The 13,879-nt window shown below is 45.6% G+C and overlaps 1 protein-coding gene across 1 annotated transcript in view; it reads right to left on the bottom strand.

Annotated features, from left to right (window-relative positions):
* The window catches only part of LOC140732633 (uncharacterized), a 124,551-nt gene that overhangs the window by 33,043 nt on the left and 77,629 nt on the right, over positions 1 to 13,879 (bottom strand). Inside the window, exon 11 of the mRNA XM_073055329.1 lies at positions 597 to 772. Coding sequence (XP_072911430.1) covers positions 597 to 772 — 176 coding nt within the window. The remainder of the gene's footprint in view (positions 1 to 596; positions 773 to 13,879) is intronic.

Raw genomic sequence — 13,879 nt, 5'->3', positions numbered from 1 at the left:
GAAATGTCCACAAGCCGGCCACTGTGAGCGCCCACTGTACCAACACTCTGGAAAATGGTCGCCGCTCTGTCTTTGAACCATGCCCTAATTGCTATGTCGTAAAGGAGAAGTGGTACGGCAGCAAGGCCCCAGGTCTCCCCACACCTGCCCATGTGAAGGGACCGACATATGACGACTACAGAGAACACCTGGGATGTAGAGTCTTTCAAAAGACAAAAATTGATAACAAGATGGGCCCTTCAGTTGAGGATATACTCTTTCTGAAGACTATGGAACAGGGAGCCTATAAAGATGAGGACAATAGCTGGGTAGCTCCCCTGCCATTCAGAGAGCCATGACCTCGCCTTCCTAACAACAGGTCACAAGCAGCAGACCGTCTTTCTTCGCTGCGCCGATCCTTTAACAAGAAGCCTGAGATGAATGATCATTTCATCTCATTCATGGAAAAGATATTCCAGAATGGCCACGCAGAGGTAGCTCCTCCCCTTGGAAGAAATGAAGAATGTTGGTACCTCCCTTGCTTGGGGTTTACCTTCCAAAGAAACCAGGCCAGATTCAGGTCTTTGATTCAAGTGCTCAACACAAGGGAGTCTCACTGAATCAGGTCCTCCTGACCGGCCCGGACCTCAACGACAGTCTTCTTGGAGTACTTATCCGCTTTCGTAATGACTTTATTGCCATCACAATGGACATACAACAGATGCTCCACTGTTTTGTCATCAGGCCGGAAGACAGAGATTTCCTGAGAGTTCTTTGGTATCGAGAGAACAACCTGGAAAATGACATCACCGATCGTCGCATTACAGTGCACGTCTTCGGGAATAGTCCATCGCCAGCAGTCGCCATTCCCTGTCTCAGACGAGCTGCTGAAGAAGAGGAGAGGGAGTTTGGCAAGGATGCAAAGCAGTTCGCTGAAAGAGACTTTCATGTTGATGATGGACCTTGTCCACATCAGAGGCTGCTATCGACTTGCTCAAAAGAACGCAGAACATGCTGGCCCACTCCAACCTCAGGCTACATAAAATAACCTCAAAGATCATAGAGGTTATGGAGGCATTCCCAACTGAGGATCAAGCCAATGAACTTAAAGACCTGAATCTTGGTGTCGACTCTCTACCTATACAGCGCAGCCTTGGACTTTGCTGGGACTTTCCCAGACACTTTCCCATTTCAGGTGGCAGAAGAAATTGAAGTTCTACCTTTCGACATCGCTTGTAGGGTCTTGTCGTCAGATGCCTTGCAATTCTCGTAGCAGACGGTGTAGCAAATGTTTAGAAAACTCTCGGTGATGTTCCTGTAAAATTTGTTTAGAATGGAAGTTGGGGTGGCCTCGCTGACCTACTCGGGAAATGGAGGCGCTGGTTTGCTTGTTTGACTAAAGATGATGCGTTGAGGGGCCAGGTTAGGTCGTCCATTATACGCACTCCCAGAAACATGGTGCTTCTTGCTCTCTCTGGAGGAGACGTTTATATGCAGTAATGAGCAGTAATGATGACAGTCTTCTGCTTGCCTTTGCTTGCTATTTTAATCAGCAGTAGCACATTCGCCACTCCACAGTTTACTGAAATCTCATTTGTGGATATGTATGAAGCAAAAATATCTTAAGAGCCTCTGCAATATCCCACTGAGACCCACTTTGTCATGCCCTGGAGATGTATCCATCTTAATACACTGTAAGGGTCTAACACCTCCACCCCACTAGTTCAGATGTAGTCCAAGACATCGCCACTCCTGCGTTTACTTCACTTCCATCCGTTTCGACACAGTAAAATATAAAGAGCTATATTCATTATGAAATTCTCTATTGCCTTTGTTTCACACACAGGTGGTCATGCTGATCGTGAACAGTACCTATTTTCTCCCCAACCACTCTTTAACTCTTCATCTATTGGGCACTTGTCTCATCTTGCCTATCAGAACCTTCTCATATCCATCTTTCCCCCTCCTAGGTTGAACAGCACTTGTACATTTGTAGATATCAAGAGATTAACTGGTTCAAGATGACTTATGTGTGAGGTATATGACTCCCACTTTCTCAACCAGAGCCTCAGAAACCCTCATCAACTAGGTTTCCTGAAACCTGCCAGCCTTGTCCTTCACCCGAAGAGAAACATGCAGGCCCTGAACTCCTGAAATTACGCTTTTGAAGCCTCCTACTTGGCAGATACATCGTTCCTGTAAACACTCTTGCCCAGTCAAACAATGCAAGATCTTGATTAATGGCTCCCAAATTTGCTCTCTTCCTGTTCAGGATCTTAAAGGATTGCATTCTTCTCCATATCCATTTTAAAACTTTCAGAATTCTGGCTATTGGAGCCAAGACGCTCATCGACAGATCCTTCTGCCGCTTACCCTACCTTATTTCTCAGGAGGAGGTTCAGTGTTGTACAGACTCAAGCAGTACTTCTATAAATTGATAATAAAGGAAGCTTTCTCAGACACATTTCACAAATTCATCTCCATGCCATTCACAGTATGATAGGCATAGTCAATATTACAAAGTTAAAATCTCTTAATAGTACTTCCTTATTATGTTTACAACAGCTGCAGTCTCTCTGCATTTCTGTGATTCCAATTCCTGCTGACTGTTTGGGTTTCTATAATACCATATCCTTATGGCTAAGTGGTATCCATAAGGCCTCACTAGATGATTCAACTCAGAATGATGCGCTCTCAATGGAGCATTATTATGTCCTTTGCCCTCTGGTGGGTAAATCTCTCACCTTCCTTACCTGCATCTTTGTATCCTGGAACATTGAGCTGCCCATTCTGCCCTTCTCTCAGCCATGTTTCTGTTTTGGCTGTGATTGGACTATAAGATAAAGGGGCAGAATTAGACCATTTAGCCTATTGAGAGTGCTGCACCATTCCAAGATGGCTGATTTATGATTCTCTCAAAACCACCCTTGCCTTTTACCATAACCCGTTCACACACTGACTTATCACAAAACTATCAACCTTCATTTTATACCCAATGACTTTGCTTACAAAGCTGTCTGCGGCAATGAGTTTCAGTTTCCCTACCCACTGACTGAAGACATTATTCTTCATTTCGTTTCTGAATGGACGTCCTTCCATTCTGAAACTGTGTACTCTGCTCTTAGATGCCTCCACTGCAGGAGACATCCTCTAAACGAACACTCCACATGCCTTTCAACATTAAATAGGTATCACTGAGATCTCCCCTCATTCTTCTGAATTCCAGCGAGTACAGCTCGGGCATTAACCCTTTCATTTCTGGAATAATTCCTGTGAACTTCCTTTGGAGCATCTCCAATTCCAGCGCATCTTTGCTTCGATATGTGGTGCACAGCTGTTCTCAATGCTGCAAGTGCGGTCTGTCCAATGCCTTGTTGAACTGCATCTTTTTATTTTATACTTGTCCTCTCGAAATAAATTTTAACATTGGATTGATCTTCCTTACCACCTACTTAAACGACAAGTTGATATTTAGAACTCTTGCAGGTGGACTCCCAGCTCCTTTTGCACGTCGGTTTTTTAGAACTTTCTCGCTGGTTCGAAAATAGCTTAAGCTATTACTGCTTATATGTATACCTATGCACATAATTGTTCTGCATTGCATCTACCCATTCCCCCAATCTGTCTTGGTCCTTCTGCAGTCTCTTTGCGTCCTCACACTACTTGACCCTCCAGCTATATTCAAATAGTCTGCAAACTTGACAACAAAGCCAATCATTTGTCAGCCAAATTATTGACTTATAACGCGAAAAGAAGTGATCCAGCAGTCCCCAAGTTTACACACACCTGCGTTCATCCACCTGACCTGTCAAGCCTCTTACATTGAAGTAAATTTAGTTTAAATCAATCGTCTTTTCGCTCCTTTGTCTGTGCTCTTGTCTATCCTGTTGACTAAATTTGCTATCATTGATGACAGCATTAACTCAAGATCACACTGCCTGCCACTTCCATTTGCACCCTTCCTAGAACCATTAGCGTATCTCTAGGATATTACACCACTTTCCAGTTTGAGAGCAAAACATCTCTTGTGTACAAGTTTTCCTACTCCAGAGTAAATTGCAGAGATCCAAGAACAGCTATCTTGCTCCCTGCATCATTTTCTCGGTCACATATTCATCTGAGTTACCGTTATATTTCTAGCCTCCCAAGTACGTGCCCGTGGAAGAAATCTAGAGATCACTGCTATTGATGTGGCGTTTCTAATTCGCTCCTAATTCTCTCTATTTACTATGAAGAAGCTCAACCCCCTTTTTACCATGCTACATGTACCACGAGCTATTGAGAATTTTCTGTAGCCACTCCAACACGGTTCTGATCCTAGTGCTCAGGAGACAACACACCATCCAGGTATCTCTTTTACAGCTACAGAATCTTGAATCTTCTTTCAATGCTGTCCCGCCGGATATTTCCTCCCCTGCTGGGTATCAGAGACACTGTCAGTGCCAGTAGCCTGGCTGCTGCTGCTGCTGCTGTGCCCGATAAGTGATTCAGACATCAGTATTCTAAAAGAGTGCTTGTTGTGAGGGGAGCAGACACTGGGAGGCCCTGCACTGACTCTTCCTCTTCTCTTTGCTGGTGGCCACCAAACTTATCAGCATTCTATACCGTGGGAGTGACCATCAGCTTAATGACCTGGTCTCAATGCCCTAGACGATCCTTGGTTGGTCGATCACCACCACCATTTCCTTCACCCCTTCAGTCAAGAGCTGCAGCTGGTGCACTTCCCTCATGTGAAGTTACCGGGGACGTGACCGACACCATGATCTTCCATAACTTAAGGCAGTGTATGTCACTGCAAAAGCAGCCAGACAAAAGGGAGAGGAACCCTGAGAAAACCTCTGAAATTTGAATTCGCAGAGACAACTCTTCATCTGCCATTTCTCCGTCCACATTTCCAGTTGGTCTGCGTTCTGCTGAATCTTATGCCAACCCTCCTTACTAAGCACAACCGCAACAATTTTTGCATCAGTGGTGTAGTTTCTAGCCTTGGTGATTTATCCACCTTAGTGTTCTTAGAGAGACCTGACACCCCCACCAGCTGGTTAGCAACATACCGTGGAATTTCTCTTTGATGAATACTGGCGAGAAATATTTATTTGGTGCTTTTCCCATTTCCTCTGGCTCCAGGCATACGCTCCCTCTTCAGCCCATGAGTTGTCCTACATTCCGACCTTCTCCGCGGAGCCTCTTTTGTTTCTAATGTATGTACAAAATGCTATGGTAAACCCTCCACTCTTGCTCAACAAAATCATCCCTCCTCCCCCACCATCATTCAGCACTGCTGCTCTGTAATTTACATATTGCTGAATAATTATCAAGGGCCTCGTGTAAGTTCCACTTCCTAAACTTTCCATACAGGTCCTTTTTCTTTTTGCCTGCATTGGCAACATCTCAGATCACCCAATGTTCTCAGGTCTTACATCCTTGTCTCTCTCCCTCACAGAAACAGTCTGAATTATGACCCACCTTTCTTTAAATAACGCTCACTGGTGAGATGTGAGTTCACCCAATCAGAGTTGCTCCCGATCTCTACTCTCCCCATTTCCTGCCTAACATAGTTCTCCTGAGCTTGGAACACACACCAAATGCTGGAGAAACTCAGCAGCCTGGGCAGCATATATGGCAAAAGTTGAACAGTCGACATTTCTGTCCAGGTCCCTTCATCCGCAGTGGAAACAAAAAGTAGATGAGGTCAGAGTGATGTCGGGGAGCGGAGGAAGAAGTACAAGGCGTTAGGTTATCATTAGCTCGCCCCCAGTTTAGCAATTTTCTCCAAGAATATGTTCTTCTTTGTCTGTTATCAAAATGGCCTCTCAGGGAAATAAACCATTTGCAAGATCTCTTCAATGTCCTTAATGCAGCTACCCCTCCCACCACCCCTAGCAACGAATTCTGCACAAATTCTATGTTCAAAAATTAACCACAACATCTTCCTTATAATTTCCTCCAATCACCTTAGAATTATGTCCCCTCGTTTTATCCACACCCACCGTGGGAAATATTATCTGGCTGCCCCCTCGGTTTATGCCTCCTATAATCTTGTACAACTCTTTCATCTGTCATCCTGCTGCCCTCCAAAGAGAAAAGTCGTAGCTTACTCCACCTATCGTCAAAAGACATGTTCTGTGGATACAGTGTATAAAGTAGATTTATTGTCAAAGTACATATGTGTCACCCTGAGATAAATTTTCTTGAGGGCAAACATAATAAATACAAAGAAACACAATGGATCAAGGAAGAACTGCACGCAACTCAAACAGGCAAAACATCAACGTGCAAACGACAGCAAAGACAACAAGTTGTGTAAATTTAATTTAACAAACAACAACAAAATACAATGGCAATAAATGCAAAGTAAATATCGAGAACATGAGCTGCGGAGTCCCTGAATGTGAGTTCATTGTTGCCGTGGGCAAAGTTACCCCTCTGCTTCAAAAGCCTAATCGTTGAGGGGTAATAGCTAATTCTGAACCTGTTGCTGGGGGATCTGAGGCTCATGTTACTCCTTCTTCATGGCAGCATCGAGAAGCGAGCATCACTTGGATGATGGGTCCTTGATCATGGATGTTGCTTTCCTGTGGACAACGCTCCTTGTAGATGTATTCAGTGGTGGGGAAGACTTTACCTGCGATTGTCTGGCTGCATCCACAACTTTTCATTGGCTATTCTCTTCAATAGCATTGGAGCTTTCACACCAGACCATGATGCAACCATTCATGATATGCTCCACTTTGCATCCATAGAAGTTTGTCAAAGTTTTAGATGATATTTTAAACCTGCTGCAAATCTGCATATATAGGCTGTAAATGCTACTAAAGTTTTCAAGATCCCAAAAGAAAAAAAGAAAATTCGCTGCTCTCAGCCTCTACACGAGGAATCCCAGTCAATATTGGGGAAATTACAGTCACACGCCAATCGGTTATTTTTATAACTTTCCATAATCTGACTAAGTTTCTGTTGCTGTCATTACAAAACCCTTTGGAAACTGAAACACACGAAATCTCAAGATGTTCCTTTATCAACACTCCGTTAAGTCCTGAAAGATTCCCAGTGGGAGAGAAATGTTTGATAGTGTCCCTGAATTGCAGACTAGACTGAGGGTTTGATATCATTAGTGGGCACAGGATCATTATGAGATGGGGTACACCATTCAAGCCATCAAGTCTATCCTAGCTCCTGGTACAATATTCCTTCTGTCCCGTTCCCTCTTTCTTCCCACAGCCCGGCAGGTTATTTTCCCTGCAGTACCTGTCCAGTTTCTCTTTGAACACGCTGATTGGTTGCTCACACCATCTCAGTTAGAGTAGAAATTAAAATTTCACCCTTGCCCCTTTAACCCTTTGTCCTTGGGCCACAAATCATTGTCCAATGAACAGTGAACAGTACAGCACAGGAACAGTGCCCTCAGCTCACAGTGTATTGACCGTGATGCCAGTTTAAACTTCATGTTTGCCTTCATGTTGTCTGTGGCCCCGAATGGACTAAATCCCGCAAAGGACCTATTCACCCTACTACTCTTTCAGAGACCCAATACCGCCTTCTCCTTACTATCAAACGCCAGACAGTGTCACCATACTCTCGTCCTGATCTCGTTTTCTTCTGTGCCTTCTCCTTCATGAACACTAATGAATGCAAAATATTCATGTTGCACCTTGCATTCTAACTCTGAATCCAGCCATAATCCCCTATCGTCCTTGACTGGTCCTGTCCTCTCTGCCGTACATTGCTGTTTTCAGTGTTTGCTTAACATTTCTTGTAATTCTCCTTGATCCTCTTCACTGAGGATATTTCCGGGCCAATGTTCACTCTCCTGGCTCACAGTGTGACTTGCTTCTTGCTTCCAGTATGTTCCTCCAAGACCCTGTCCAATTCCAGTTTCTGAAACCTTGCATATGCCTCCTCTTAGTTTTTTAACTAGATGCAATACCAGTCATCATCTTAAGTTCTCGCATGTCCCCGTCCTTCTTCACCTTCCATACAGGGACAGGGAACTCCTGAATTCTGACCGGCTGGACTGCAAGAGACTCTCATGTATCAGAAATGGACGTAACCAGTAACATCGTCTCCCAGACTACTCTCTACAATTCTTGCCCAATTCTCCTGTAATTTCCTTCCCGAAATTTGCATTCGTCCACCAGCAAGTCCAGTCTTATTCTCATCAATAATTGTTTTGAAGTCTCCAGAATTATAATCGTGAAATATTTCCCAATGAAAATCCAATCATCTCGCGAGGCTCCCGATACTAGGTCAAGTATGTAACCCTCCCTGATGGACCATCTACATACCGTTTCTGGAAACCTTCCTGAATACAACTCACAAATAATGCCCCATCCAAAGCTCAGATGGTATGGGAGTCCCAGTTCAATGAACATTGACTTCTCCAACTTCCATTAATGCCCCTCCTCCCCTTCTTGCCCCATCCCTGACATATTTAGTTGTTTGACTGTTCTCCATCTTCCTCTGGTGTTCCCACCTCCTTTCTTTCTCCTGAGGCCTCCCGTCCCATGATCCTTTCCCTTCTCCAGCTCTGAATCACTTTCGCCAATCATCTTTCCAGCTCTTAGCTTCATCCAACCCCTCCGGTTTTCTCCTATCATTTCGCATTTCCCCCTCCCCCCACTACTTTCAAATCTCTTACTAACTGTCAACGTTTCGGTTAGTCCTGACGAAGGGTCTCGGCCCAAAACGTCGACAGCGCTTCTCCCTATAGATGCTGCCTGGCCTGTTGTGTTCCACCAGCATTTTGTGTGTGTGTTGTTTGAATTTCCAGCATCTGCAGATTTCCTCGTGTTTGCTGACATATCTGTTGATCGCTTATTGGCTATTGGTAGGCCTGCAGTCTAATCCCATCACAGTGATTGCACCTTTCTTATTCCTGACTTTTACCCACATTATCTTACTGGATGAGCCTCAGGGATTACCTTGACCTTGTGACATTCTACTTGATCAGCAGTACAGCTCCCCAACCTCATTCACCTCTCTCTGCTCTGTCTGAATCATCTGAATCTTGGAATGTTTCGCTACCAGTCCTGCCCTTCTCTCAGCCAGAACTTTGTACTGGCTGAATTACTGTGCCAGGAACTAATTCAGCCCTAAGTACGGCTGCGTTAACTGTTCTACGCTCGGCACTGAAGTAAACTCACATCTGCCCTTCAGTGCCCTTGTGCTCATTAACGAGGGCTCATCTTGACTTCCTTTCGGCATTCCACGACCCCGTCTCTACATTCCACTCAATGTGACTTACTGTAGCTCTAGTTCCCAACCCGAACTCACCCTGCACCTCCGCCTGCTACATGATAAAACTCTCCAGAGTGGCTCCAGCAAAATTCCCTGCGGGAATATTAGCTTCTCTTCGGTACAGGTGTAACCAATCGTCTTTGCACGTCCCAAATGTCCTGGAAGAGAGCCCAGTGATCTGTGTACCTGATGCCATCTCTCCTATCCTTGATTGCTGGTCACACATTTAATTCAACGACCCTACCATCTCTTTCCTTGCTCCCATTTGACATCGGAATTAATCCTGTGATCAGCTGCTTCTTAACATTCTGAGCAACTCTCTAAATTATCTTTGCAGGACCCGTTTTCTCTGTTCTTAGTTCTAATAAGCACCATGATCTCTAGCTGCTCATACTGCCCTTTCAGAATGTCCCGAGCAGTCTCAGAGACATCCTTGGCCCTGGCATGATGGGGGTAACGTACCAGTCTGCAATCTCACTCATTTCCACAGATACATCTGTCTCTGTCCACCCCACCCCCGACTAAAGTGCCTGCTGCATATGATTAACATCCTTCCATCCCTGTATATCCATGTGCTTTCTGATACCTCTTAGTTTTAAAAATCAGTCAGTGTTCATTTTTTATTCAACTCCGGGCATTTGTACATGCATTCGCAATCATTCTCTCTCTCTCTCTCTCTCTCTCTCTCCCTCTCTCTCTCTCTCTCTCTCTCTCTCTCTCTCTCTCTCTCTCTCTCTCTCTCTCTCTCTCTCTCTCTCTCTCTCTCTCTCTCTTCGTCTCTTTCTCTATCTCTGTATCTCTCACAGAGCTGCAAATGAAGGTAACGGTCCTTATCTTCAATTGTAAATAGGTTAGAATTCTGTCGCAGAAAGATCGTTCAAGGTGGAGGTGAGGAGGACCTACAGGTAGAGAAAGAGGGAAAAAAGAGGATGAAGGAAAGGTCGGGTTATTACGGGAGCAGGAGTGGTTGATACAGAACGAAAATATAGTCCAAGCTCAGGCAGGTTTATCGGAACCGGCAAGCAGGTTAACAGGTTGTTCGCGTCCAGCCTCAATTTAACCGGGCCGGTCGTGCGGTACAAACGGGATTTCTCTGGGATGGTGAGGCAGCGATGCCTTCGGGATCAGCTGTGAACATCTGTTTTGTAACGCTAAGGCAACACACAGAAGATGACGAGTAAACAGTTGTTCCGACTCTGATGAAGGGTCTCGCCCCGAAACGCCCCGACTGTTTACTGTTTACCACCTGGCCTGCTGAGCTCCTCCAGCATTTCGTTTCGGGCCGAGATCCTTCAATAAGATCTGATTTTGTGTGCGCTGCTTTGTATTTCGTGCATCTGCAGATTTTCTGGTGTTCACATTGTTTCCACTTACCCACAATACGGAATAGGGAGAATGACTGCAGCTCATTTGTAAAACTTTACATCTTTTATTTCTAACGTTTATTGAGTTTCAAAATCCGATTCAGTGGGTATTTCACAGCATTCTTCAGTTCCTCTCGGAATTTGCTCTGAGTCAGGGAGTAGATGCAGGTGTTGGTGCAGGAACTGAGAATCTGCAACATTTCCGATGAGTGTTCTATGAAGTAACGGGGATCGGTGACGGAATAAACAAAGCTCATTGCAATTCGTCTATAGATAGAAAATACCACATATGTTCCCCAAAACGATATGAAGCTACCGGTTATGCTGAAGAGCAAAACGATGGATTTGCGTCGGTTCTCCATCTCCCGGTCCCTGTCATTCTCTCCACTCTTTTGTCCCCGGAGCCCCCTGCGGGCTCGACTGGCCGCGAGAATCCGCCTGACAGTCAGAATATTGAACAGCAAAATCAGAAAGAATGGGAGACAAGGGGTTAATATGCGATCAAAAATCTCAAATGCTGCCCATGATGGAGAGTTTTTGAAGCTCGATGTAAGAACACAATGCCAGGGAACACCATCAATTATTTCCCTAGCCCTGAAAATAAAGCCCCATGGGACGGTCTCCAAACAGACCAGCACACTCACTGTCCCGATAACCACAGCCGCCGTCCTCTCGGTGCAATATTTTGTTTTCAGCTTCTCACAGCAAATAGCGACAAATCGATCGACGGTGAAAGCGACAGTCAGCCAGACTGAGCCCACAGTGCTCGCAAAAAGCAACCATAGACCGAGTCTGCACACAGGAGTGATCCACAGGAATGATCGGGGAAAATAAATCCGAGCCGTCATCCTCAGCAGCGGATCCGAGATAACGACCAGGAGATCGGCCGCTGCCATTCCCACCAGGTAGCGAGTGATACATTTGGAGAGACCGCACTTTCCCCGGTACAGGATCACAATTGCCGCCAAATTCGCTGCAAGAGAGACAGGGAACAGCAAGTTGAGAAAATACCGAGCAAAAAACAATGCAGCAGCTTCTGGGGATCCTGTAATATTTCCACTTTACTGTTGCATTTAGCGGTCGAGAGTGCAGAGCTGGCGGAGACAGAGAAGGAGATTACGCTGTAAAATAAAGTCAATATGATCTGAATACGGATTCCTCACTGAATGCAGAAATGTGAAGTGGCAGCGGAAAGCTAAAACTGGGAAACTTGGTGGTTCAGTCTGAAGTCCGTGATCCGGACTCCGGGTTTTCGGGCGGTCCCTTGCTGCGGTTGGACTTAACTAGAAACACCTGAGGCTCATATTGGAACTGGGAATATAAGTGGCCCTGGTACTGAGTGAGGTTGGGGGTTGTCTTGTCAAGATACTCATGGCACAGATGGCTAGTGGAAGGCTAGAACGGGCTCTTGCCATCCTTGGGGCCGCGTTGGAGAACCATGGCTTCTGGGAGCCTTGCTGGTAGTAGTTGGAGCGGTCATTGCGGTATGGATTCAGCTGTTTCCCAAGCCAGCTGGGTGGCTGTCAGCCACTGTGAGCTCGGTAAGGATCCGGTTGCTTCCGTAGCCAACCAAGGCTGCTGGCCGTAACGGCTACTCGAAGCTACCCCGATGCAGAGCTAAAACTGTCTGTCGTTCCTTGGTGTTTGCCTGTTCCTGTCCTCGCCCTCGTGGGGTAAGTCTGACCGTTCTGTTATTACCCTGCGGGGGAATCTGTCTTGTCTTGTCTTTGCCTCCGTCGGGTAGGTCAGGCCGTTCTGCCGTTACCCGACAGATGGTACTGCCCCACCTTGGTGTGGAGTTATAGTTGAGTCCCGACTTGTCGGTGGATAAGTCCCTGCTCTATGCCTGTGTACTGTCCCATCTCATGTCTGTGTCTTGCAGTTGGGTCCTGATTCAACATCCGACTTATGACAGGAGACTACCTCCTCAGAGTCAATACTAGATGGAACATTTCCGCGTCTCGGCTATGGATATGGACGCTGATGGCGGGATTTTTCCATTAGACAATCGTTAACTTCCATGGCAATCCCTGTCAGCGACAGAACAGCAGAAGGACGGAACAAAAACAGGAAGCACTCGAGACGCTCATCCTGGAAAAACAGAATATGTGGGAAACAGTTGAAGAACCTCTCCTCAGAACTGTTCTCAGAGAGACCCCTGACTTCTCTTTCCATACAAGCTGCTTGGGAGTTAGTGCTTCCTGCATTCCCCGAGTGTATTTCCTGTTCCAGCATTTGCCACCTCGCTGAGTTTACAACAGAACATTGACTGATTCCAACAGATACAGCGCAGTCCGACACAGACAGACATGACGCCTCCCACTGAATCCATCGCAGGGAAGCAGGGAAGAGGAACGCAACCCCCAGCAGCAAACTCTATGCCGCAGTCAGATGTCTGTAACAGCGTCAGATGTAGGTATCATATAATACATTTCACAGTATTGATAACTATGTAGCACTACGTCGGTCGTGTTAATTGACTCGGTGACGAGTTCATTCTGGTGTCCATCTATTGTTTATATTCAGTCATAGCGCACACACTTACTAAAAATCCACAAGACTTTCGTTTTGCAACACGATGCTCCTCGCATTTGCTAAAGTGTTAACTCCAATCGATGGCTTGACTCTTGCATCTGACTCAGACAATCGCTCACATTCAAATGCAGACAATCAGTTGGCGTAATCTCCGCGGGCTCTATAAACACAATATTTGCAAATACAGTGCAGCTACTACTAGACCAAAAGCACAGAGATCCGAACATCCCATTATTGATCGCAAACCTCTGGACGAACGCTGGCTGACCTGCTCAGTCCCACAGAAATAATGCGATTGGCTGAATTCCTGCAGCGGTTTTTGTTTAAATACAAATCCCACAATCTGTAGTCCCGGTGTTTCCACTCCATTCCTGAAATGCGGAATACTGGGACTGGAATATGACAGTTTAAAACAGCGGCAGAATCAATTACAATATTAAGATTAAACTCCTGCGGCTTACCGGGAATTCCAAAGGCAGAAATAAAAGGATAGTAAACGTCCCGTATCCGCCAGATGACCGGATACACCATTTCAGTGAGAATCTGTGACTTCTGTTACTCCGGCTGACGCATTCAAAGCGGCTCGAAATTATATAGAGGATCTGTCTCCAGAGATACGGTTATACACCTCAATGACTTTCTTAGTTACGGTTTCTTGAACAAACCCTTTATTCAATACCATTCAATACCATATTGGGGCGGTTGGAGACAAGTACATCAAAATTCTTTGGCATTACGTCAGCAGTATCTCGGGTGGAAATAGG

Source organism: Hemitrygon akajei, chromosome 9 (assembly GCF_048418815.1).
Source record: "Hemitrygon akajei chromosome 9, sHemAka1.3, whole genome shotgun sequence".
NCBI classification, from domain to species: domain Eukaryota; kingdom Metazoa; phylum Chordata; class Chondrichthyes; order Myliobatiformes; family Dasyatidae; genus Hemitrygon; species Hemitrygon akajei.
Note: the sequence above shows the minus strand (reverse complement) of the source record. Positions and strands in the feature narration are given on the sequence as shown.